The 25,841-nt window shown below is 45.7% G+C and overlaps 1 protein-coding gene across 5 annotated transcripts in view; it reads right to left on the minus strand.

The window, feature by feature from the left end:
• Positions 1–25,841, minus strand: part of SEZ6L (seizure related 6 homolog like) — a 213,794-nt gene that overhangs the window by 32,270 nt on the left and 155,683 nt on the right. For all 5 annotated transcript variants that reach the window (XM_050745902.1, XM_050745900.1, XM_050745899.1 and 2 more), the window contains exons 10-12: positions 11,783–11,979; positions 4,113–4,307; positions 742–933 (exon numbers count right to left, since the gene is read on the minus strand). In XM_050745902.1, coding sequence (XP_050601859.1) covers positions 742–933; positions 4,113–4,307; positions 11,783–11,979 — 584 coding nt within the window. The remainder of the gene's footprint in view (positions 1–741; positions 934–4,112; positions 4,308–11,782; positions 11,980–25,841) is intronic.

Here is a 25,841-nt window from a genome sequence, read left to right on the forward strand (position 1 = left end):
CCGGCTGATTTCTGTAGTTTTTTGGTAGAGACAGGGTTTCGCCATGTTGCCCAGACTGGTCTCAAACTCTTGGCTGCCTTGACCTCCCAAAGTTCTGGGATTACAGGTGTTAGCCACCACACCTAGCATAGTATCCTCTTCTTAAAATGAAACCAGTGAGGCCAAGGCCGTGGCTCACGCCTGTAATCCCAGCACTTTGGGAGGCCAAGGTGAGTGGATCATTTGAGGTCAAGAGTTCAAGACCAGCCTGGCCAACATAGTGAAACCCCATCTCTACTAAAAATATAAAAATTAGCCAGGCATGGTGGCATGCGCCTGTAATCCTAGCTACTCTGGAGGCTGAGGCACAAGAATCACTTGAACCGGGAGGTGGAGATTGCAGTGAGCCAAGATGGCACCACTGCACCCCAGCCTGGGTGACATAGTGGGACTCCGTCTAAAAAATAAAAATAAAAAGAAGGAAAGAAAGAAACCAATGATACCATGCACCTAGGGCTACTTGAGGAAGAAAGAGTGACATTTGGTAGAAGACTTAGAGCAATGCAAGATAAATTTACCATAAATGTTATAGTATGTGTGCCCCCAATCCGTATTAGGTACTGTTGTGCCATAGTAACAATAATAAAAGCCCCTATCGAAAGGTAGAATGCTTTCTCCTAGCAGCCCAGCCTCCCATCGTGAACAAGAGGAAGTGAATCTGCTTCTACCTACTGGGGACCCAATTCAACAAACAGGACTCACAAACGCAGTGGGGCAGGCGAGAAGTCCAGATGGGAGTCCCTGTTTCGCGGCTGTAGCAGGTCAGAAGAGAACTCCCTTCAAGCACAAAACCAGGGTTGCAGGTGTATTGGATGGTGGTCCCCACCAGCAGCACAGGATCCGAAATTAAGCGGGTCGAATGATCCACCTCTCCGGGGTCGGTACAATACATAACTACACGGGATGAAACCAGACCAAGTGGACGTCAGACCTCTGGATGACCGTGGGTTTGCTGAGAATTACAGAATGATTTAGAAAGTTTCCTAACTTGGCCGGGTGCGATGGCTCCTGCCTGTAGTCCCAGCACTTTGAGAGGCCGAGGTGGACGGATCACGAGGTCAGGAGATCGAGACCATCCTGGTTAACACGTTGAAACCCCGTCTCTACTAAAAACGCAAAAAATTAGCTGGTCGTGGTGGCGGGCGCGGTGGCGGGCGCCTGTAGTCCCAGCTACTTGGGAGGCTGAGGCAGGAGAATGGCGTGAACCCGGGAGGTGGAGCTTGCAGTGAGCTGAGATCCGGCCACTGCACTCCAGCCTGGGGGACACAGTGAGACTCCTCAAAAAAAAAAAAAAAAAAAAAAAAAAAAAGAAAGAAAGTAAGTTTCCTAACTTAGTTCTTTTCCTTTTTGGAAGATAATGTATCTTTTGCTTGATAAAGGTGGCTGGAGAATAGGCCAGGAGAAAATAGCCTTGAATTTAATTCCTCCTTTTCCTCCTTTAAGAATTTGCCCAAAGAGATGGGGCGCAGTGGCTCATGCCTGTAATCCTAGGACTTGAAAGGGAAGACAGAGGTGGATGAATCGCTTGAGCTCAGGAGTTCGAGACCAGTCTGGGCAACATAGCGAGATCCAGTCTCTACAAAAAACACAAAAATTAATGGGGCATGGTGCCATACACCTGTTGTTCCAGCTACTCAGGAGGCTGAGGTGAGAGGATCGCTTGAGGCTGGGAGGTCAAGGCTGCAGTGAGCCATGATGGCACCACTGCACTCCAGCCTGGGCAACAGAGTGAGACCTTGTCTCAAAAAAAAAAAAAAAAAAAAAAAAAATATATATATATATATACACACACACACACACACACACACATACATGTACATATATATGAATTTGCCCAAATAATTTGCATCAGGGTCCAAAGACCTATGTATAAGGTTGCACATTGCATTATTATTTGTAGTTTTTTTTTTTTTTAAAAAAGGAAACATTGCAAATAGCTTAACAGGGAAATAGTAAAGTATCATGGAATAGCCATCCCGTGAAATTCTGAGCAACTGTTAAAGAGAAGAAAATGAGGGGGAGCCTTCACTGCTTTCTCTGCAGTGCTGGAATATAGTAAAATAAGTATTCATTACTTTGCACATGAAAAAATCAATATAGATAAAAGGAAAACAATAAACCAATTAAAAGAGAATAAGTTGGACAACATGTATGATATGAAAAGATATCCACATTTCTGAGCTGAAAAAAAGCAGATGCAGGATTTTTAAGAATGGACCTGCTGGGTGCAGTGGCTCATGCCTGTAATCCCAACTCTCTGGGAGGCCGAGGCAGGAGGATCGCTTGAGGCCAGGAGTTTGAGACCAGCCTGGGCAAGATAGCAACACCCCTGTCTCTGCAAAAAAAATGTTTTAAATTAGCTGGGTGTGGTTGTTCACGTCTGTAATCCCAGCATTTTGGGAGGCTGTGGTGGGAGGATTGCTTGAGTCCAAAACCTTGAGGTTATAGTGAGCTATGGTTGACATATGACACATATATAGATGTCTATGTGTGACATGTGATGTATGTATGATGTGCATGTACACACACACAATTGAAGCAATATAGAATAAATTTTTAACAGTGGCATTATTTCCAAAGAGTAACATCATCAAAGTTTTTCACCTTCTATTCTATCATTTTACTACTGCTTGGGTACTATAAGTAAGCATCGTTACCAATGTCATTTTAAGATATGGCTATATATGTCTTTCAATGTCAAGACAGGAGTTTAGCCAATGAAAGCTGTTAACAGCATCCAGTGATTTCTATGGGGAGACCATTGTGCCAAGGGGTTTTTCTGACCTCATTTCATCAGAAGAGAGAACAACAGAGGTGATTTGGTGGGTCTCCTCTGTCTTGGATGGAGGATAAGTGAGAGACCCAGCATGGAAATGCAAACAGTCCCACACAGAAGGGGCCCAATTCAAATTTATTTGCTCCACTTTTGGTCTTTTCTTGGCAAAAAATGAGGCAGGTAAGAAGACTTCTATGGGGAACCAGTTCATGTTCATTCCAATCTCTTAAAATGGTTAAATAATAATGATTTTTCCCTCCTTCCCTTCCTCTCCTCTCCTCTCCCTTCTCTCTTTTTCCCTCCTTCCCTCCCTCCCTCCCTCCCTCCCTCCCTTCCTTCCTTCCCTTCCCTCCCTTCCTTCCTTCCCTTTCCTCCCTTCCCTCCCATTCTCTTCCCTCCCCTCCCCTCCCCTTCCCTTCCCTTCCCTTGTCTTCCCTTCCATTTCCTTCCCTTCCTTCCCTTTCCTCCCCTTCCTTCCTTTTCCTCCCCTTCCTTCCCTTCCCTTCCCTCCCTTCCTCCTTTCCTCCCTTTCTCCCTTTCTCTCTCTTTCTTTTTCTCTCTCTCTTTCTTTCTCTTCCTTCCTTTCTCCCTCTCTCTTTCTTTCTCTCTCTTTCTTTTCCTTCCTTCCTTCCTTCCTTCCTTCCTTCCTTCCTTCCTTCCTTCCTTCCTTCTCTCTCTCTCTCTCTCTCTCTCTCTCTCTCTTTCCTTGCCACCCCTCTCAACAGGGTTTTGCTCTGTCACCCAGGCTAAAGGGCAGAGGCATAATCACAGCTCGAACTCCTGGGCTCCAGCAATCCTCCTGTCTCAGCCTCCTGAGTAGCTAGGACTACAGGTATGTCCCACCACACCCAGCTAATTTTTATGTTTATTAGTATTTTTTAGAGATGGTGTCTCACTGTATTGCCCAGGCTGCTATCAAACTCATGGGCTCAAATGATGCTCCCACCTCAGCCTCCCAAAGCACTAGGATTACAGGCACAAGCCACTACACCCAGCCAAATGTTCTTTTTCACCAGGCTACATACACTCCCCTTCACTGGAGTTCACACCACTCCCTAATGTCTCACACACAGCTTATCTCACTCATTTACATTATGGGCCAGGTTTCTGAAGGCACCTGAGTCTGTGATCCCACTGACGGTTATAAAATGACATTTGTGAGCAATGCTCGTGAATTGGTGGGGTAGGGGGAGTCCAGATTCTACATTAAACAGCTCCACGGCACCCACCCAGAAAAGATCCCTAGAAGGGATTTGCCACCCAGGGACCTAGGGGAAGGACACAAGACCACTCTTACTTTTTTCACAAAATGGGGGGTCGCTGCTCCAGCTGAGGTCCCACTGGCAGGTGAGGGTGTCACTGCCCACGATGTCGTAGCCGGGGTCACACTGGTAGGTGATTCTGGCTCCCCGCACCAGCTCCGTGTGAGAAGTGGTTTTCCAGCCATTCTGGATCTCGGGTAAATCTGAGCAGGAGTCATTCCTTGACACCTCTTTAAAAGAGAAACGTCAGCCTTAGATGGGGGAAGCAGTCTTATTCTTGGGGCCTCCTTTTATGAAGGCTAGAGGGATGAGCGAAGAGAAAAAAAAGCCTCTAGAAATGAGCAACACGGCCGGGCGCGGTGGCTCAAGCCTGTAATCCCAGCACTTTGGGAGGCCGAGACGGGCGGATCACGAGGTCAGGAGATCGAGACCATCCTGGCTAATATGGTGAAACCCCGTCTCTACTAAAAAATACAAAAAACTAGCCGGGCGAGGTGGTGGGCGCCTGTAGTCCCAGCTACTCGGGAGGCTGAGGCAGGAGAATGGCGTGAACCCGGGAGGCGGAGCTTGCAGTGAGCTGAGATCCGGCCACTGCACTCCAGCCTGGGCGACAAAGCGAGACTCCGTCTCAAAAAAAAAAAAAAAAAAAAAAAAAAAAAAAAAAAAGAAATGAGCAACACGCTTCCAAAATCACTTAACTGGCAAGAGCTCGTCGATAGTGAGGCTTTATGGTTACCTCTCTCTGGGGGCCACTGAACTCACTGAACATTGTCCTGGTTTGATAAAACCAGTCTAGGATTTCGAGTCAGACAGAATCCTAGCTCTGCCACTTACTAACGGTGTGACGGGGAGACAATCGCTTTTTGACTCTGCAGCTCAGGATCCTTGACCTTTCATGAGGGAGTAATTATAACGGCATCTGCCTCACTGTGGCTGCTGCTCACCGGATGTCACTGGATGACTCTCGCCTCCGAGGGTTTACACTCTTTTAAAATTTTTTTTATTTTTGTTTTTTATTTTATTTTTGTTTTTCATTTATTATTATTATTATTGTCATCATCGTTATTTTTACAGGCAGGGTCTCTGTTGCTCAGGCTAGAGTGCGAGGGTGTGATCATAGCTCTCCACAGCCTCAAACTCCTCGGCTCAAGTGATCCTCCCACCTCAGCCTCCTAAGTAGCTGGGATGACAGTCATGTACCATCACGGCCTGGCTAATTTTTAAAAATTTTTCTGTAGAGATGAGGTCTTGCTATGTTGTCTGGGCTTGTCTTGAAGCCTTGGGCTCAAGCAATCCTACTGCCTGGGCCTCCCAAAATGTTGAGATTACAGGCATGAGCCACTGTACCCAGCAGAATTTACACTCTTGTGTAGTCCTCACCAACACTGAATAGGAGATTGGAAAAGTGGCCCTGGGTGGCTTCCGAGGTCAGGTCATAACCACATTGAGGTTCTCCCCTTGCTCTCTGTTGAATCACTCGTTTCAGCAGAAGCAGCTGCCATATTGTGAGGATGCTCAAGCAGCCCTCCAGAGAGACCCACAGGAAGAGAAACTGAGGCCTTCTGTCAACAGTTGGCATTGACGTGCCAGCCACATGTGTGAGCCGTTTGGAGGTTCATCATCCAGTGCTCATCAAGCCTTCAGATGACTGCAGCTCTGGCTGGCATCTTGACTGGAGCCTCATGAGAGACCCCAGGGCAAAGCCATCCAACTCATGCTACTCCTGAATTTCTAACCCAGAGAAACTGCAAGATGATAAATGTTTACTGCTAATTTGGGGTATAATCTATGACACACCAATAGGTGATTAATATGCTCAGCTTCATCCTAAGAATACCTATAAATCCATGAGTTTGGTGAATAAGTAATATATGCATTTTTAATATTCATTAAGAGAAATAATTAGCCATCAAAATAAAAACAAGCTGGGCACAGTGGCTCCTGCCTGTAATCTCAGCACTTTGGGAAGCCAAGGCAGGAGGATTGCTTGAGCCCAGGAGTTTGAGATCAGTTTGGACAATATAGGGAGACCCCTTCATCTCTACAAAAACAATAACAAAACTAAAAAATGAGCCAGGTATGATGGCAAGTGTCTGTAGTCCCAGCTACTCAGGAGGCTGAGGCGGGAGGATTGCTTGAATCCAGGAGTTTGAGACTGCAGTGAGCCATGAAAGCATCACTGCACTCCAGGCTGGGTGACAGAGTGGGACCCTGTCTCAAAAGAAAAGAAAAAAAAAAAACCAATTTGAAAAAAAATAAATAAAAATAAACCGTTGGTATATTCTTCAAATCCAATTGCATATCATTAGTGAACATGAAGCATACTCCAGAAAATGCTACCCGCAGCTTATTACTGTGTCTTTCTCTGTAATTGTTCTGTTTTTCTCCTACAAACTCTTGTTACTAAGGTAGCAATGCATGGAAAACTATTACTATTCTTGCTTCAAAGTGCCCACTGCACAGATTTGGAGGAGCGAGCTAATTATGTTGTATAATTAATTTGCAGTTCTTAAGTGCTTCTGGGGAACGCAGAGCACCTCCGCCGTCTGCAGGAAAGTCATTCTGAGAACCAAGCAATGGCTTTTCCCGGGATTTCATCATGATTTTATTTGGGGAAAGGAGATCTCATGGGTGTCTGCAAGAAGAAGGGTAAGAAAATAGCTTCGAGAATTGCTTGGTGGGGGGACAGGAGCCTCTATTTTTAGGCCTCTGAAAAATCAGCCAAGCCCTGGATTTGGGACACAGCTGCAGATGCTCAGACTGTGGATGAAAGGGGAGAAATGGGAGCACACACCAGAAATATGGTCTGCCTTGAGCCAAATGCTTTGAGACGGAGAAAGGCTTGCTTGTCTGATTTTTCAATATGGGCCACCACGGCTTCACGCTCCCATGGGACCTCCTGTCTCCTTGGTGGCACCCACTGCATTTGTAATTTCTCAGTTGCTGCCACGATATAGAAGAAGCTTGGCTTAAATCTTGTCCCCACTGTTTACTAACTGGGTGGCCTTGGCTAAGTCACTTAACCTTCCTGTTCTTCAGATCCCGGGGCCTGTACCCCAGGGACCCTGATTCAGGAACACGCATTTTTACCAAGTACCCTAAGTAGAGGTTTCTAGAATGGTCCATCCCCATGGGCCCTTGTTAACTTTGCTAAGAATTAAAAAACTGCCCTATAACCTTCTTGTTCTTCGGATTCAGGGCCTGTACCCCAGAGACACTGGTTCAGAAACATGCATTTTTTTTACCAAACACCCTAAGTGGAGGTTCTGGAATGGTCTGTTCCCATGGGCCCTTGTTAACTTTAGTAAGAATTAGAAAACTGCCCTAGGAGTTGGAAGACTTCTTTTCTAGTCTTCTTTCTTTTTTAAAGAAATGGTGTGACTCCAGTCATGCCCATTAACTGCTCTAAGCCTCATTGTTCTCATCTGCAGAGTGGAGTCAATAATTATTGCATTGCCTATTCCAATGGGCAATGTGAAAGTTAAGTAACATGCAGGATATGATGATGTTGTGTGAACACTAAGATGAGTTAGATGGATTCATTTGTTTGTTTGACTGAGATATTATGAGCATCTTATTAGACGCTAGAAATACAGGGATCTGAAGTCATGGTTTCAGTCTCATGGTCAAGATTAGCACCAAGATTCAATTTTTGTGCAAAAGAAATGCACAAATGCACTTAATACACACCACCATCTACCATTTCATGCTCATGGCAGACATCACTAATCAAGCACAGCCTTCTGTTTGTTTGAATCAGGTGGAAACCTCCCAATCCTCAAAACAGCACTCCAGGGAGCCACTGTCATTTGATTGGAGTTGACTTACAATATGGAGCTTAGTTATTATCCTAGACTCAGAGGAATAAACACACAACAAATAACCAAAGTCTTCTCAAAAAGTACTGCTTACTCGCCTCTGTTTCTTAATCCCTTCCATCCCATGCATTTGGCCAGAGACAGTGGGCAAAGAACAGGAAACAGTGAATGGGTCTTTGCATCTCTCTGTTCAAAGGTGAATTCTGGGAGGTAGAATTCACATTCCAGAACCATGTAGGCCCAGAGTCTTCCTGTGGAAGGCTCTAATTGCAATCATAGCAGATAAACTTTGGCCACCTTCCAGAGCTGGGCTTAGGCATTTAGGTCAATATAGGAGCTTCAGAATTCTCTAGTGACCACAGGAACCCCTGACCCTACCATCTGATGCATCCATTGAATGGGAGTTACATATGTGTATGGTAAAATCTAGATCCAGAATGGTAAATACCCTTTTCATGCCCATGGCAGGCATCACTAATCAATCATGACATTCTTTGCCATAGACTTTAGGCATGACCTCCTTGGAGTTCTTTCAACATGGTCTTCAACATAAGTAGTAAGCAACTGAGTGGCATCACAATTAGCTAGAACGGTCTGTTTGCCATTCTTGTAAAATTAACTGTGTGTCTCTTTAACAGGAATAACAATCAAGAGCTGTTCTCTCTTTTTTTTGTTACCCAAACTAGCCAAGCTGTGTATCCTTGAAAAACATTCTCTGCAATCCTTTGCCTGCCTCTTCCCCAGCATCAGCTTGTGATCCTGATATTGTCTATTAATGGGACTGCCTTTCTCGTTTCCACTAATGCCTTAAGGGTAGGGAGAATATTCTATTCATCTCTATATCCTGGTATGCAGAGCCTACCAAATAGGAGGTGTCAAGGGATTTTTTTATGAACTAAATCCTCTGGAAAATGGAGATAATGCATTTGAAGATAAAATAAAATAATATATGTTAAAGTGCTTGCCGACTGTAAGTTGTCATACAAATCACAAAAAGTTTCAACTTCAATTAACAAGAACACTTCTTCTTCAAGAAAGTGAACACTGGCCAGACTTTCTGGTTAACCTTGATCAGCCTTGGATAGAGTCAGAGTCAGATTTTTTTTTTTTTTTTTGGCATCAAGCTGAATGCAGGTTTGGAATACTGACTTGGGCACTAGGGGAGATAAATGAGCAAAACCATGACCTCATCTTTCAGTGGAGAGGGAGAGGACATCTAAGGAGAGAGACAGGAGCCAGGAGACCAGAGATCCCTCCAAAGGCAGCTGAGTCTGGAGGGTGTATTGCCTGGACAGCCAACATGAGTTATCCCCTGAAGCCCAGGGCACTGCCCAGAAAAGAGCAGGGAACCCACACAAAATTGTAGCAATAACATTCTGAAAATATTTAGCAGCACAATCAAAGGTAAAAAGGCCCCTGGGAAACATAAAAAAGAAGATCAATACTCGTGTTAGCCTCTCTGAGAGGAGGACATGTAGCAGGCAGGGATGAAAAATGTTCACCATATGGAAATAAAAACACAAGAAATGTACTTTGGCATGCATGAGGCTTCTTGAGACAGCCCATGGTCAAGGGGGTAGCTTGGTTTTTTAGGTGCAAGTGCTGGTACAGAGGACAATTCATATTATTAGGTTGGCGCAGAAGTAATTGCAGTTTTTGCAAATTAAAACTCCAAAAACCGTAATCGCTTCTGCACCAACCTAGTTAGAGACGGACAATTTTTTTTTTTTTTTTTTCTTTTCTTTTCTTTCCTTTTCTTTTTTCTTTTCTTTTTTTTTTTTTTTTTTTGAGACGGAGTCTCGCTCTGTTGCCCAGGCAGGAGTGCAGTGGCACAATCTCGGCTCACTGCAACCTCTGCCTCCCAGGTTCACACCATTCTCCTGCCTCAGCCTCCTGAGTAGCTGGGACTACAGGTTCCTGCCACCACACCCAGCTAATATATATCTATATCTATCTATCTATCTATATATATATATATTTTTTTTTTTTTAGTAGAGACAGGGTTTCACTGCATTAGCCAGGATGGTCTTGATCTCCCGACCTTGTGATCTGCCCGCCTCAGCCTCCCAAAGTGCTGGGATTACAGGCGTGAGCCACCGCGCCCGGCCTAGATGGACATTTCTTTAAGTGAAGGGGGAGAAAGAACCAAAGACATGGAATCTTGCTCCAACCACAGGGTCTTTGGTGGTAGTGGTGGTGGCAGAGGGCTAGGTAGGATGAATTCTCCTTTTCTCTGCTCCATCCTGGAAATCAAGATGCCAATCGAATTCCTGGGAAGTGCAAGCACATTTCCTAATCACTGGCCGAATCCTGCCCATTGAAATTCTTGGGGTGCAACCACCCACCCATTCTTCTGGATGTCAAAGGATGCTATGTCTTAATTACCCTCTGTGTCTCCCAGGTTCTCCGCTGCTGCCCAAAATGTTGGGGGTGAAGGAAGCTTTGGAGCTGGGAATGAGGAAGCGTGGATGGGAGCTCAGCTCTGCCCCTGATGAGAAACCCTTCATCCTTGGTTGCCCAGGGTTTCTTCTGCTGGGACACAATAGGGCTGGACCAATTCCTCTGTTAGTGCAAGTCTCTTCTGGGGCTGGGATGAGTGGGACTTCATGGTGTCCCAGTCCTCTGACATCTGGGAATGTTGGTAGTTCGGACTAGAGTGGTGACCATAGAAAGATGGGGACACGTGCTTGGATTTGAGACCTATTGTAACAGTGGAGCTGAGAGGATGGATTGGATATGGGGACAAGGAAGGAGGAAGCAGCCTGAGAAACCAGGAGAGCTGTGGTGTCATTTCCTAGGATTGGCAGACAGCAGGGGATGCAGTTGAGTGGTGGTGGTGGTGGGCAGGAGAAGAAGTCATTCTGTTTTGCCATGTTAAATCTGACATGTCTACTGGATGGAGGCAAGGGAGGAGTTGGCAGGGAGTTGGACAGATGGATTTGGAGTTTAAGGTCAAGGTTGTAAGTACGAACCGGTCAATGGATATCGGTACTGTTTAAATCCATGGGAGCAGATGAGGGCATGGAGGGACTGAGTCTAGCCGGAAAAGAAGATACAGTCCAGGATGGAGCCTGGGACCCTCTGGTGTTTAAAGGTTGAACAGGAGTGGGGGATAGAGCCAATAATGAATGAGGGAGAGTTACAGGGTGGGAAATGAGAAGGGAAGAGTGTGATTGGATGAAAGCACAGGAGGGGTTATGGGAGTGTGTGAGCTTAGCTTGAATTTGATAGCATGTTTTTTGTTGTTGTTGTTTGTTTTGTTTTGTTTGTTTTAGGATGAGTGGGAGAGACACGGTTTGGAGGCCACGTTGAGGATCAGGAAAGACACCTCTTGCATCTATAGCTCCTAGAGTACATGAAGTGGGAGAGGAAGACTGTCCTTGTTCAACGAGGCTACAGGAAAAGAAGAGGCCTTAGAGGAGAGCTGAGCTTCAGTTCAGGCCAGAAGGTGAAGACACTGTTTGAGAAGTTGCACAAATTGGGAAGAAATTAGGAAGTATGTTGATATAAGATCTCAGCTGACCACAAATGAAACATGAGGACAACAGGCTCTCAGCTGACCACACATGAAACATAAGTTATGAGGCACTGTTTACTAAATCCTGGTATCAACCTTGTGGAATAGGTATCACTATTCCCATCTTACAGATGACAAAAAGAAGGCTCAGAGAGGTTCAGTAACTTTCCCAGGGCCACACAGACCTCGATGACCGTGCTGGGGCTCAAACCCTGGTCCTCATGACTAGAGAGCCCAGGCTCTTAAACATGACTGTGCCAACACAATGAAAAATCAGTGTAGTACAAAATTACCAAATAACCTAGAGGAAACCACCTTACCCTGCATCTAAACACAAAGAAAAAATAAATTGACCAGATGAGACACCTACCTATGTAGTTCATGATAAATCCCTGGCCCTTTCCAAAGATGAGGCCAGCAGGGTCCGAATGGAACTGGATGGTTAAGTCTGGCGTGGAGGAGTACAGCTTCTGGGGGCCACTGTTCCCAAGGTACTGCCCCAAGATGTGGGGCATGACCTCGTCGCCATCGTAGATGGTCAAGATGTCACTGTTGCTCAGATTCAGGCTTGGAGGACAGAGAAGAGGGAGAGTCATGTGAAACAGAGTATGGGAATTCAATAAGCCCTTGATTAACTTTTTCAGGCAATACACAATTTCTTAAGTGTGTATGTGTCACGCCCTAGACTAGTTGTCTTACCCCCAGGCTGAGGGTAAGATTGGCATAGACTGCAAATGTGACACAGAGATTCGTAAGTCATTCTTTTTGAGACAGAGTCTTACTCTGTCACCCAGGCTAGAGTGCGGTGGCACAATCTCAGCTCACTGCAACCTGTGCCTCCCAGGTTCAAGCAATTCTCCTGTCTCAGCCTCCTGAGTAGCTGGGACTACAGGTGCACGCCGCTATGTCTGGCTAATTGTTTTTGTATTTTGTAGAGATAGGGTTTCACCATGTTGCCCAGGCTGGTCTCGAACTCCTGAGCTCAGGCAGTCTGCCCACCTTGGCCTCCCGAAGTGCTAGGATTACAGGTGTGAGCCACCGTGTCCGGCCATCAATTGGGTTTTTGAAGACACATTGATGCAATGGTCTTGCCTGCATGGGACTCATTGCAAAGTCAAATGCTGTAAGAAGAATCACCTTCAAAACTCCCGTTATCAGCAACCATTTCGTAGGTGACAACTCTGTGTTAGGCACCAGCCTACAGGCTGGGGCTATGACCTGCATCTTTCATTCTTCTTCAATGCAGAACATGCTGACAGCTTGCTAATTACAACTTGCATCTTTATATAAGGTGAAATGATCTTTCCATTTATCATGGGACAAATTCCTCAAAGTCAACTGAGTTCTCCATTATGTTTAAGGGGTAGGGCAGAGGTGGGATGGAGGCACCTTATTTATGAGACATACTCAAACCTGTCACCATTCATACCGTTAAAGGATGACACATTTTCAAAGACTCCAATGCAAGAAAGTACCTTGACACTAAATAATTAAACCACAATGGACAGTTAATAATCCAGAAATCACTTCAATATACCACAGAAACATGTGCCATCTTAGACATGCTAGATACAATTGATCTCTAATTGAAAGAATGCCAGAAAATTCACCTTTGGCTTCATCCATCATGGACAGATATAAACTCATATTTCTTTCTTTCCTTTTTTCTTATTTCCCTCTCTCTATCTTCTCTCTCTCATGTCTTTCTCCTTTTCTTGTCTCCTTCTCCTTAATTAATTTTTTTTGAGCATTTACTATGAGCCAGGCACTGTGCTGCGCTCAGAAGGGTCACAGAGTAGTGATCTATTTAGATTTGTAAGCCAGGGATTGTGGCAGGAGTTATAATCAAAGTAAGGACAGAGAAAATAAGGAGAAACTGAGATTGGGGGCTTCCTGGAAGCCTTCCTGGAGGAGGTGATGTTTCTTGCTCTGAAGCCTCAAGAAGGAGTAGGAGACCCCGAGGCAGATAAACAGAGAGCAGGGAGTCCAGGTGCAGTGGCTTACACCTGTAATCCCAGCACTTTTGGAGGCTGAGGTGGGAGGATTGTTTGAGGCCAGGAGTTGAAGACCATTCTGGGCAACAAAGAGAGACCCTGTCTCTACAAAAAAAAGAAAAAAAGAAAAGAAAAGAAAGTCCGTGCATGGTAGCTCATGCCTATAATCCCAGCACTTTGGGAGGCCAAGGCAGGCAGATCACGAGGACAAGAGATCAAAACCAGCCTGGCCAACATGGTGAAACCCCATCTCTACTAAAAATTAAAAAAAAAAAAAAAAAAAAAAAAAAATTAGCCAGGTGTGGTGGCAGATGCCTGTAGTCCCAGCTACTCAGAAGGCTGAGGCAGGAGAATCACTTGAACCCAGGAGGTGGAGGTTGCAGTGAGCCAAGATTGTGCCACTGCACTCCAGCGTGGGCAGAGAAGCGAGACCCCATCTCAAAAACAAAAACAAACAAACAAACAAAAATTCTGGTGTGGTGGTGCACCTCTGTAGTCCTAGCTTCTCAGGAGGCTGAGGCAGGAGGACTGCTTGAGCCCAGAAGTTTGAGGCTATAGTGAGCTATGATTGTGCTATTGTATTCCAGCCTGGGCAACAGAGCGAGAACCCATCTCACAAAACAAAACAAAACAAAACAAAACAAAAAACAAAACAAAACAATAAATGGTAGGGAGAAGGCAGAGGGAAGAAAGGAGTAAGACCATGTTTCCTAAAGGAATTTGCCCAGTGGTCAGTGTGCCTGGGGTATGGGGATAGGCATAGGAGCCTGCAGAGTTCTGCAGGGATTAGACCAGGAAGGGCTTAAATTGCCAAGCTTCGACATTTGGACATCATCTTACAGGAGATGGGGAGACACTGAAGGGTTTTATACAGGAACTGCATGACTGAGCAATTCAGTGCCAGAGGAGAGGTGTTCCAGGAAACGGCCCTGAGCAGAGTTCCCGAAACTGATGCAGACTGACAGTGGCTCTCCCTGCTGATAGCTTCATCCAATGGCCAACGGTGGTGTTTGCTGCTAGTCTGGGAGTAGGGAGGCGAGATGGCAACTATCCATGTTGGTGTTTCAGGTGGTCAGAACAAAACAACAGAAACACAAAGAAAGGTATCGAAAGTTTGCTTCCGGGAGGCAGGGATTGTATTTTATTCACCCTAATACCTTCCACCATAGTTCCTCATGTAAAGTTGCTCTAAGGGGTGGCTTAGGGAGATTTTGATTGCCCCCCAAATTTTCATCAGTTTCCCCTATGCTACTCCCAAAACGTCTTCTTGAAATAAAAGCTATCTGCTTGCTTTGCACACATGTCTTCCAGACAAAGCCCCAGACTCCTCCTACCCCCTGACAGTTTTTAACTAGATTGAAACCCCTAAACCTTTGCCATATTGAAATTCTGGAGTTGCCACTTTTTTCTTGCACACAGTAGGTGCTCAATAAATGCTAAGGTATGAAAGAGCCTGCCAGAGAGTCTACTTGACAGCGAAAAGAGTGAGACTGATGTCAACTTTGGACCTATGGTAGGGAAGGACGTCTTTAGCTCTAAGTACCATGAAAACATCGATTGTTCATGAAAGTGCTGGATTAGACTAGTGTGAAACATGGTAGACGGCAGATATATTCCTTAAGCCGACTTCACAGCTGATCCACTGGTAACAGTAGTTTACAGACAATGCGCATCTTGGCTTTATTCTTTCACTTCAATGACAAAATGCAGTAACAGCATCTTCAAGGGTGTAGACAGCTTTCATTTTAAAACCATACGGCAACTCTTTGTTCTCCATAAAATAGGATGGAGCGATGTGCTGGGAAAAGCACACTGGCTTGGAAATCATAAAGCTTTGGCTTGATTCTCAGCTTTGTCACTGTCATGGAAGGTATGTGGTTTTTCTGAAATTTCTTATCTGTGAATCAGCCTTAATATTCCTCGTCTATGTCATGAGCTCTGGGGATGAGGTGAGGCAGGCAGAAGGTCTGGACTCAAATTCCAGCTTCACCTTTAGCACCTGAGCAAGCTTGGTGAGGTCATTTGAATGTTATGTTGTTATATTCCACTTTCATTTTTGGCATCATCATCATTACCATCACCATCATCACTATCGTCATCCTCATCATCATCACCATCATCCTTCTTTGGATTTCTGTTTCTGCCAAATGACATCAGATGATTTATGTCAGTCGTTTTCAACTAGGGGCAGTTTTCCTCACAGGTGACATTTGGCAATGTCTGGAAACATATTTTTCCTAACTGGGTGGGTACCATGGGTGAGTGGAGGCCAGGGATGCTGTTAAACATACTGCAGTGCACAAGACGGCCCCTCACCCCAAAAAAGTATCTAGTCCAAAATGTCAATAGGGCTAAACTTGAGAAACCATGACTTACATAAATGCACATTGTAAACTGTGTGCAACAAACTATTAAATGCAATTTATCCTGTTGTCCTGAAATTTTAGCAGTGGCTCCCTAAGCTAAGAACAAGACAATAGGTGCAGTGCATTCCCACTTTCAAAGAGAGATACTTGGCTGTTGATTGCATTTGGATTCTCCAGATGCAGAGATCAAGCAAAGATACAAATGTCTTTTGAAGTCTGGCTTGTCTGGGAGGCCATCCCAGGCAGCACTGGTGGGCAAATGAGACAAGATGAAGGGAAGGACTCAATGAAGAGTGCATTGATGAGCAGGTTTCACTGTGCATTTTGGGTTCAGTCCTGCAGGAAATTTAGAGATGGTGCAGAACACATCCATTGGGAGAAGGAGCTGGGGTATTTATCCTCCAGTTCCCATCCTTTATTGACTGAGGGCTGCTCCTGGATGTGTTGAGTCCCTAACACTTCTGGCCTGCCCATGTGACCACATGGCATCAGAGAAAGGCTGGAGAAGTGGACAGGGGCTTGCAGTAGGAAGTCATTATGGGCACATGGTGGCAAGTATTGCACGGTTTAGACAGAGTACCAATGGCATCATCTACTACCATTGATGCAGCTCTTACAGTCTGAGCCCTTCTTCCCACCTCTAGCTTATATAAGAGAAGGAGAAGAATGCATTGGGCCATTGAGGAGGCTGGCAGGAAGGACTGTCTTGAGGGGAGCGGTCACTGTGGGTCATAATAGGAGGAAGGGTAGAATGTGTATCACCCTCACATTAAGCCTAGTGAGGAGGGCTTCAAGGGAACTCTTTGTGACTTGGCAGGTGCCTTTCTTTTGTGGCTTGGATAACAGTGGCTGGATTTGATGCTCAGTAAGATAAATGATAAAATCAGACTGGGGCTGCGTGCCTGCCTCTGGGCAGAGCAAGGAGAATAAAAATGGGTATTGACAGTGAGCATCCCATCGCTGATGACAGTAGGGATATGATCTATGTTTTCTGGGTCTAGTTGTGAACTTTGCAGGCAGAAGCCAACTATAGGTCTCCTTCCAAGTGGCCTTGTACTGAAAGGGTGATAGAACCCCAGCAAAGGGGAAAGTTAAGAGCAGCTGGGCTTAGGAGACTTTCCCACATTGAACACCCTGTAAAAGACAAAAAAGTCAGCATTCTATATATTCTGTAACATAACAGTGTAGCCAAACTAGGGTCTCCTGTTCCCTTACCTCCCTTGCCTGTTGTCTGCAAAATTCCCTGTCAGAGGAGCACTGTGGCAGGAGGGATGAAGTTTCAAAATGAATGATACTTAGGGTTATAAGATTTTCAGACTGGACTGCACTTATTGTTACCAGAAGACCTATGAAAACGCAGCTTTCACCCAGAGGAAAAAAAATAATATAGGATGTGCCTGAAGGGTCACTGGGAGAAAGAATCAAGTTACTCTCTGCCTCATTCTTCTGAATCTGCTTTTTTGACAGACTGGTTCCAATTATGTACACAGAGGCTGGCAATTTAGTTTTTTCCCCTCAATGCAAAGAGAAGCCTTCATTTTCACTTGCTCATCCATGTATTTACCAAGTGCATTTCGTGCCCCTGGAATCGGACCATTGTAAGCAACCAAGATGAAAATGTGTTGAGTTCACTGCAGGGAGAGCCACGGGGCAGAGCGTGGTTTTCCGCTGAGGTCTGAATTGAGATGTCAGCTAGATACGATCCAAGGAGGCGCTGGGAAAGCGGGATGGCAGTTTGACTCCAGGATGAAGGGGAGATGGAGAGATGCAGGCACGCTTGGTCTGACTGTGATGGGGAGTGGCAGGATCCCCTCTGGGAGAATCCCATAGGACCACAGAGCTTCCCAAGACCAGACCCTGCCCACTCCGGCCCCCCTCAGGTGCCAGAGTGAAAGGCTTTCCACAGGCACAAAGCGTGAGCTCCTGGTGGAAGACCTCAGCTCCCATCTCCCCCTCTACAGTCCACCTCTGTCTTCTTGGTCACTGTCGCATGCTATGCTCAGACCATCAACACCTTTCTCTTGGGCCGTTGGACAGCACCTCGGTGGTTTCCTGACCTCATCCTCACCTGGCCCTGATACTCCTCCCCTTAGCAGCCAGATGAATCTTTCCAGAAAGTAAATCGGATCTGTTCCCTCAACAGATGAATGAATGAGCAAAATACGGTCTATTTGTGCAGTGGAGTTATTATTCAGCCATAAAAAGGAATGCAGCAGTGGCCCACGTGCAGCACGGGTGAACCTCGGAAACATGACACGCAGAGAAAGAAGCCAGCCCTGAAAAGCCACCTATTGAATGACTCCATTTATAAGGAATATCCAGAATAGGGAAATCCACAGAGAGAGAAGGCAGATGGGTGGTTATCAAGGGTTACGGGGTGAGGAGAAGTATGCGGAACAATTGCTCAATTGGTATGGAATTTGTTTCTGGGGTGATGGAAATGTTTTGGCGCTAGATAGAAGTGTTGGTTGCACAACATTGTAAATGTACCACACACATAGATACATATGTTGTATATCTTAAAATGACTAATTGTATGTTGCATGAATTTCACCTCAATTAAAAAAAAATCTTAGGATAGAGTGCAAACTTCTAACCCTAGTCTCAAGGTTCTGTAGGTCTATCTTTTGCATTACTCCCTGCCCCATCCCTGCCGCCTTATTTCTGACTCTCTCTTCCAAGCCATTATTTTACCTCCAACCAGACTGCATTGCTCACCAGTCTTTCCAAAGCACGATGCTCTTGGCGACCTCTGGGACTTTCCACATTCTCTTCCCCGTGCCCTGAATTCTCCACCTGGGAAACTCCTACCCACCCCTTAGTTTCAGCCTTCCATGATTCACTATTGCACAGAGCCCTCAGCATCCCCTTCTGGTCTGGGCTACAGCCCTTGTGATCACCCTCCTTATGGAGCTCAGTCAGCACTCAGGGCTCCGTTGGTCTGGGGATGCTTGTCTGCAGCAGATCAGGAGCTCCCCGAGGCCCTAGGGCTCAGCACTATGCTGAGTGTGTGTCTCTGGTGAACCAGTGCCAGCTCAGGGCATAGGGCCAGGTTTTGGGCTCAGCTCTTGCACAGAGTGGACTGTGGCTTTGACCCCAACCCCTACCTAGGACCCTAACCCCGACTGGACTCTTCCCTGCTCCAACTTTGGGAAGGGGACTTCTCTCAGCCAGTGACCTGGCTGCTTTCAGCACTTGCTCCCCAGGGGTTAAGTTGAAAACTTTGATATCAGAGGGAGGCTGACCCAAGGGATTTCTGCCCCGCCTGCCTCTAGGGCTCCTTGTTGGTCATGCCTTCATTCTTCTTGGATATGCAGTCACCAGAGTCGAGTCCGATGCCACCTGACACCCTGCATGCCTGAGAGACCACTCCAAAGCCAACCCACTGGCTTGTCCAGCTTGTCTAACCTCCTCTCCTTCCCCAAAATGACCCTGCTCTGGTCACATTCTGTGGCCCCTACAAGGTCCTAAGCAGCCATTTGTGGACATGCCATTTAGTGTTTCCACTTCTGGCTGCTTCCTTTAACTCCTCCCTTTCTCAGGGCAGTGAAAACACCGGTCCCATTGGACAGCTGAGAAAGCATTTCCCAGGACCCACATTTAGCTTTTGAATAACAACAGTGCTGTCCGCCAAGTATCAAGCATTCAAACAACCTCACAAAGTAGGACTTGCTCCTTTATGCACATAGGAAAACTGAGGCATAACCAGGAATGTCAGGGTTCAAACCTAGGTCTGTTGATGCCACAGCTTGAGATCTGAACCACAATTTTATACAACAGCCCATGAAAGCTACATATACACGTTTTCAAGAAGTGTGCCCCGACTGAGTCTTGTATCAGAAAACATGACTTAAAAAACCACATATAAAATCTTCATTATAGCTGGGCATGGTGGTTCATGCTTGTGATCCCAGCGCTTTGGGAGGCCAAGACTGGAGGATCACTTGAGTTCAGCAGTTCAAGATTGGCCTGGGCAACATAGTGAAACCCCCATCTCTATAAAAAATAAAAACATTAGCCAGGCACGGTGGCATATGCCTGTGGTCCCAGCTACTCGGGAGGCTGAGATGGGGAGATCACTTGAGCACTGGCGGTTGAGGCTGCAGTGAGCTTTGATTGCACCACTGTACTCCAGCATGGGTGACACAGTGAGATGCTGTCTCAAAAAACAAAACAAAACAAAAAAACAACACACACACACACAAAAAAACCCAACAACAATAAAACAAAAAACAAAACAAACAAACAAAAAATCTGGACCGGGCACGGTGGCTCACACGTGTAATTCCAGCACTTTGGGAGGCCAAGGTTGGTGGGTCACCTGAGGTCAGGAGTTCAAGACCAGCTTGGCCAATATGGTGAAACCCCATCTCTACAAAAAGTATAAAAATAAACTGGGCATGGTAGCATGCGCTTGTAGTCCCAGCTACTTGGGAGGCTGAGGTAGGAGAATTGCTTGAACCTGGGATGTGGAGGTTGCAGTGAGCTGAGATCACGTCACTGCACTCCAGCCTGGGCAACAGAGTGAGACTCTGTCTCAAAAAAAAAAAAAAAAAAATTCTGTGGAATGAGAACATCCCTTTCTACCCCTCCAATCCTAGTGTGCCTGTTGTGTTCTTATGATATCACTGCTAATGTTGGTTTGATTAAACCTGTGATTGCCAACTTTTTTCCCCAACTAAGGTAATATTTCTCTCTATGAGCTTCCTATTTTTTTTTTCATTTAAAAAAATGCTTCCAATTTATTTATTTCTAGTTTTTAATTAACACATAATTGTACATATTTATTAGGTACAAAGTGATATCTCGTTACATAGTAAAATGTGTACTAATCAATTCAGGGTAGTTAGCATATCTATCACCTTAGACATCAATCATTTCTTTGTGTTGGGAACATTGAAAATCCTCTCTTCCAGCTATTTGAAAATATACAACCAATTATTGTTAACTGTCGTCACCCTACAGTGTTATAGAACACTAGAAGCTATTCCTCCTTTCTAGCTGTGATTTTTGTATTACAGACTTCTTTTTTTTTTTAAATTAAATTAAAAATTATTTTTGAGACACAGTCTTGCTCTGTCACCCAGGCTGGAGTGCAGTGGTGTGGTCTCAGCTCATTGCAACCCCCACCCTCTGGGTTTAAGCGATTCTCCTGCCTCAGCCTCCCAAGTAGCTGGGATTACAGGCACGTGCCACCACGCCCGGCTAATTTTTGTGCTTTTTAGTGGAGGCAGGGTTTCATTGGCTGGGCTGGGCTGGTCTCAAACTCCTGACCTCAAGTGATCTGCCTGCCTTGGCCTCCCAAAGTGCTGGGATACAGGCTTGAGCCACCGCGCCCAGCCCAGACTTCTTGTTTTAAAAAGATTTTGTCTCCCTAACATTTTACATTTCTTGGTAACAAATATTCTTTGTGTTTTGTTCATGGTTATTATTGATCAGGTATAACGGAGTTTGCAATAAAATCAGTGTTAATCTAGTTACTTAGTCTGGGTGGCTTAATTTTGATAGATAAGCGGTTTCTGTTATGGTTTTTGAAATATTTAGAAAGATCTGGGGAAAGATACATAAGAAAGTAATTGCATTTAGGGAGGAGAGCCAGGGAGGGGCTGTTTGCTGGGGAAGGATGGGAAACTCAATTTTCACAGTAGACTCTTTTGTACCTTTGAATTTTGAATCATGTTAATGTAGTACCTCTTCAAAAAGGATAAAAACAGCCTAAGGGACCCTCATTGCTTTCACTGGGGTCTAGAGGGTGGAAGAGGTGAGGATAGAACGCAAATTAGAATCTGACACAGACCAGCGAACCCATCTCGGGTAATGTAATCCTTCTCCTCACCTGCAGAGGGCAGTGCATGCCTAAGCATGGAATGGGCTGACTTCCCGGAGGTGCCCTTTTTACCCCAACCAATCAGGAGCCTGGATATGGGGAGTAGGTGGTAGGTGAGGTTGGTAACTATTGAACTGGAGTCAATATTCCAGAGAGGGCATAGAAAGGCATGATGAGCAAGCCCCCTTTCTTTTCCTTATTCCTTTCTAAACAAACGGTTGACCCTTGGCTTAGAAATCTTGCCTTTAAAAGGCTTTTTCGAGCCTCATTCACAGGACGATTTTAGGTAGGCAAACATACTTTAAAATGTCTAATGTTTATGCATTTCTTTAAATGCGAATTAGAAAAATATATAAATATATGGTTTGCACATGAAACTTCTAATTTCATGGACATTATTTTGGTTGGAGTAAGCCAAGTGAAAAAGGCAAGCCAATTTACATGCATTTTCGGAAAAACAAAAACGGTAACACAAAAAGAAGTAGCTGGTAATAGAACCGGACTGTGGAAACCGCAAAAATTAGCCCACAGACTCAAGTCCAGTTTCTCAGCCTGACCTCCCAGGAAGTCCACAGCTGGGTCTCAGCCCATCTCTTGCTGTCTCAAACACCCAGTACACCAAGCCCCTTGCAGCCCCTAGACCCTTAAAGCCTCCATCTTTCATGCCTTAGCTCATGCTGGTCTCTCTACCTCGAAAGCCCTCTTCTCTCTTCTCTGCTAGACAACACCTTACTAATTCCCCAGGATCCCCCTGTCCACCCTGCATTTACAGCTATGTAATAATTAGCTAAGGTTTTCAAGTGCTTTTCAAAGCACTTTACATGCACCATTTCATCTTATCCTCGGACTAACCCCGTAAGTATGACTATTCACACCCATTTCACAGATAAGCCTACTGAGGTGCCCAGAGGTGAGGAAACACGCTCACGCTCAAACAGCTGGTTATATAGCAGTGTCAGAATCCAAACAGACGTTTCTGGAAGACAAAGCCTGAGCAACAGACCAGCAACCTTCATCTGCCTGTATTGGCTCCCTGAAGTCACATGTCTTTACCCCGATTCCTGGAGGCCATCCAGGACTTGGCTCAGGTGAACTAAAGGTCACTTAAATGAAGGAATGACAGCGAATTTATGTCCATTTTCCAGATGAGGAAACTGAGGCTCAGGGGAATTAAATGACTTTCCTAAGAAAACACTATCTTGCACTTCAGGCAAGATCTTTACGGAACAGTAGAGATACTGATGAAATAAATCATAGGATCTAAAGGAAAGAAAAACAAGAATCAAAACCTGTAAATTCAGTTGTATGCATTAAAACTTTGATAAAATATTTGTAGTTTTTTTTTTTTGAAGGCCTTAGAAGGGACATGTTTAAAGTTGTTTTGTATCTGTTTTCTCATCTGATCCCCTTACCCACATAGTCAGGTGGTCAGAGAAAAAAACGTTATGAATCCCATTTTACAGAGGAGTAGACTGAGCCCCAAAGGCCCAGATCCTAAGGCCTCTGTGCTCCTTTCAGATGCGGCACAACTTTGCCAGGCACCTCTCAGCACCACAGAATTGCCTAGGGACCTTTGACCCAGTGAAACCCAATTAAATTTGCTTTCAATGTAATTTGATAAAATGGCAGACAGGACAAGAAACCATGTCAGCTCCAGGGAGGACGTAGAAAACCAGTATCTTTGGCTCCCTAATAGGACACTTTAAAACACACAAAAATGATGACTTTTCTTTTTGTTTCTTTTTTTTTTTTTTTAAGATGGTGTTTCACTCTGTCATCCAGGCTGGAGTGCAAAGGCATGATCTTGGCTCACTGCAACCTCCGCCTCCCGGGTTCAAGCTATTTTCCAGCTTTAGCCTCCCAAGCAGCTGGGACTACAGGCACCTGCCACCGTCCCTGGCTAATTTTTGTATTTTTAGTAGAGACGGGGTTTCACCGTGTTAGCCAGGATGGTCTCGAACTTTTGACCTCAGATGATCCACCCGCCTTGGCCTCCCAAAATGCTGGGATTACAGGCTTGAGCCACCGTGCCTGGCCTGTTTTCTTAGTCTCTTCTTTGTTCTTTCTTTCTTCCTTTCCTTCCACCCTCTCTTCCTCCCCATTTCTCTCCAAAAATATTCACCAAAACGCTTGTCTACTCCAGGCTGTGAACCCACTACCCCATGGTTCTCAATCCTGGCTGCACATCAGAATCCCTGGGGAGATTTAAAAACTCCTGATCCCAGGCTGCACTCCAGACAAATCAGGCCATCAGAAACTCTGGGGGTGGAGACTGGGCATTAGTGTCGCTTAAAACTCCCATCCCCAGGGGGTTCCCCGGGCAGCTGGGACTGAGGGCCGCAGACCCGGAGTTTTCAGCCTGAATGAGACATAGCCCTGATTTCAGAGAGGCTCCCAGTCTCCATCGCCTTTCTTCTTTTCTTCCTTTTCTCCATTTCTTCCTCCTTTCTCCCTTTTCTCAATTTCCTTCTTATTCTCAAAGAGAAAAAGAGTAGGAAAGAGATTCCCGTTCTCGGCCTGCCATCCCTCTGGGCCTGCCGCCACGGGCAGCTTAAGCAGTTTCTCATTTCCACGTCCCTGGACTGAGCCATCTCTGAAGGCAGCGGGCGACGCTCTGGCAAGGTCACTGATAATGTTTTACACCCAGAATCATGACCAGGAAACCCCAATAGCTCCCCAGATGCTTTGCCTACAAAGACGGCTGTCCTTAACTACCCTGGTGTTTCACCTCCAGCTCAGGAGGCAGCATTAAGAGAATAGGTTCAAATTCTAGCTGGGGGACCTTGAGGAAGCAGATTAGCCTTTCTGAGCCTCAGTGTTCCCACCTGTAAAATGGGGATAATGTTGTTGAGAGCCGTAAATGACAATTAATGTCAGGAATTCCACTACGAGAGTATTTTTCCTCTATTACAAAAACTATTTATAAGGAACTAGGCACCCTGCTGAGGGGCAAGGGCGGGGTGGCAACAAATCCTGGCATGACGAGACCTCAGTAAGGGTCTTTCTGACCTGTGACTGCACAAGAGGCTTCCCAGCCCGGGTCTCAGTTTCCCCAGATGCAAATCTCAGAATACACAAATTGCAAAAAAGTCCATTAACAATGGTCATGACCAAGCCACTACATGCTTCTCTCTGTGGAGCAGGCTGGATCCACACACTTTCCCCATTTCCCCATTCAATATCAAGGAAGGGGTTGATCTGGGAATACAAGGCTTTAGAAATAGGCTGCTGAGGCCTGAGTTTTCCAGACCTAGGGGTGACCCCAGATGGCATCTGTGGCCCTTCCAGGAATTTCCTCTGTGGCATTGCCCACATTGCTTCCTTTTTCCGGATGTAAGCTTCCCCAGTTTTATAAAGCACGGAGTGGAACCCAGGGTCGTCTACATTCCGGGGCATCTAAGTCAGGGTGCGAGAGCTCGCCTCGAGGGACACGTGATCGGCTGGTGAGGTTGGATGTGTGTGTGGCAGTATGTGTGTGTGTGGTGTGTGGCGTGGTGTGTGTGATGTGTGTAGTGTCAGGTGGTGTGTGTGTCGTGTGTCATGTGGTATGTGTGGTGTGTGTGTGGTGTGTGTTTAGTGTCATGTGGTGTGTGTGTGTGGTGTGTGTGGTGTGTGTTTAGTGTCATGTGGTGTGTGTGTTGGGTGTGTGGTGTGTGTAGTGTCATGTGGCATGTGTGGTGTGTGTGTGCTGGTGTGGTGTGTGGTGTGTGTGTGCACGGGTGTCTGTGGTGTGTGTAGTGTCATGTGGTGTGTGCATGGGTGTGTGTGTGTGTTATGTATGTGGTGTGTGTACGATGTGTGTAGTGTCATGTGGTGTGTGGTGTGTGTGGTGTGTGTGTGGTGTATGTAGTGTCATGTGGTGCATAGTGTGTATGGGGGTGTGTGTTGTGTGTGTTAGACTGTGTGGTGTGTGTAGCATTGTGTGGTGTGTGTGTTGTGTGTAGTGTCATGTGGTGTGGCATGTGTGGAGTGTGTGTGGTGTGTGTGGGTGTGTGTGTGGTGTGTGTTAGGGTGTGTGGTGTGTGTAGTGTCATGTGTTGTGTGTGTGTTAGGGCGTGTGGTGTGTGTAGTGTTGTGTGGTGTGTGTGTGGTGTGTGTTAGGGTGTGTGGTATGTGTAGCATTGTGTAGTGTGTGTGGTGTGTGTGTGGGTGTATGTGTGTGGTGTGTGTAGTGTTGTGTGTTGTGTGTGTTGTGTGTGTGGGTGTATGTGTGTGGTGTGTGTAGTGTTGTGTGGTGTGTGT

This window comes from Macaca thibetana, chromosome 10, assembly GCF_024542745.1.
Source record: "Macaca thibetana thibetana isolate TM-01 chromosome 10, ASM2454274v1, whole genome shotgun sequence".
NCBI classification, from domain to species: Eukaryota; Metazoa; Chordata; class Mammalia; order Primates; family Cercopithecidae; genus Macaca; species Macaca thibetana.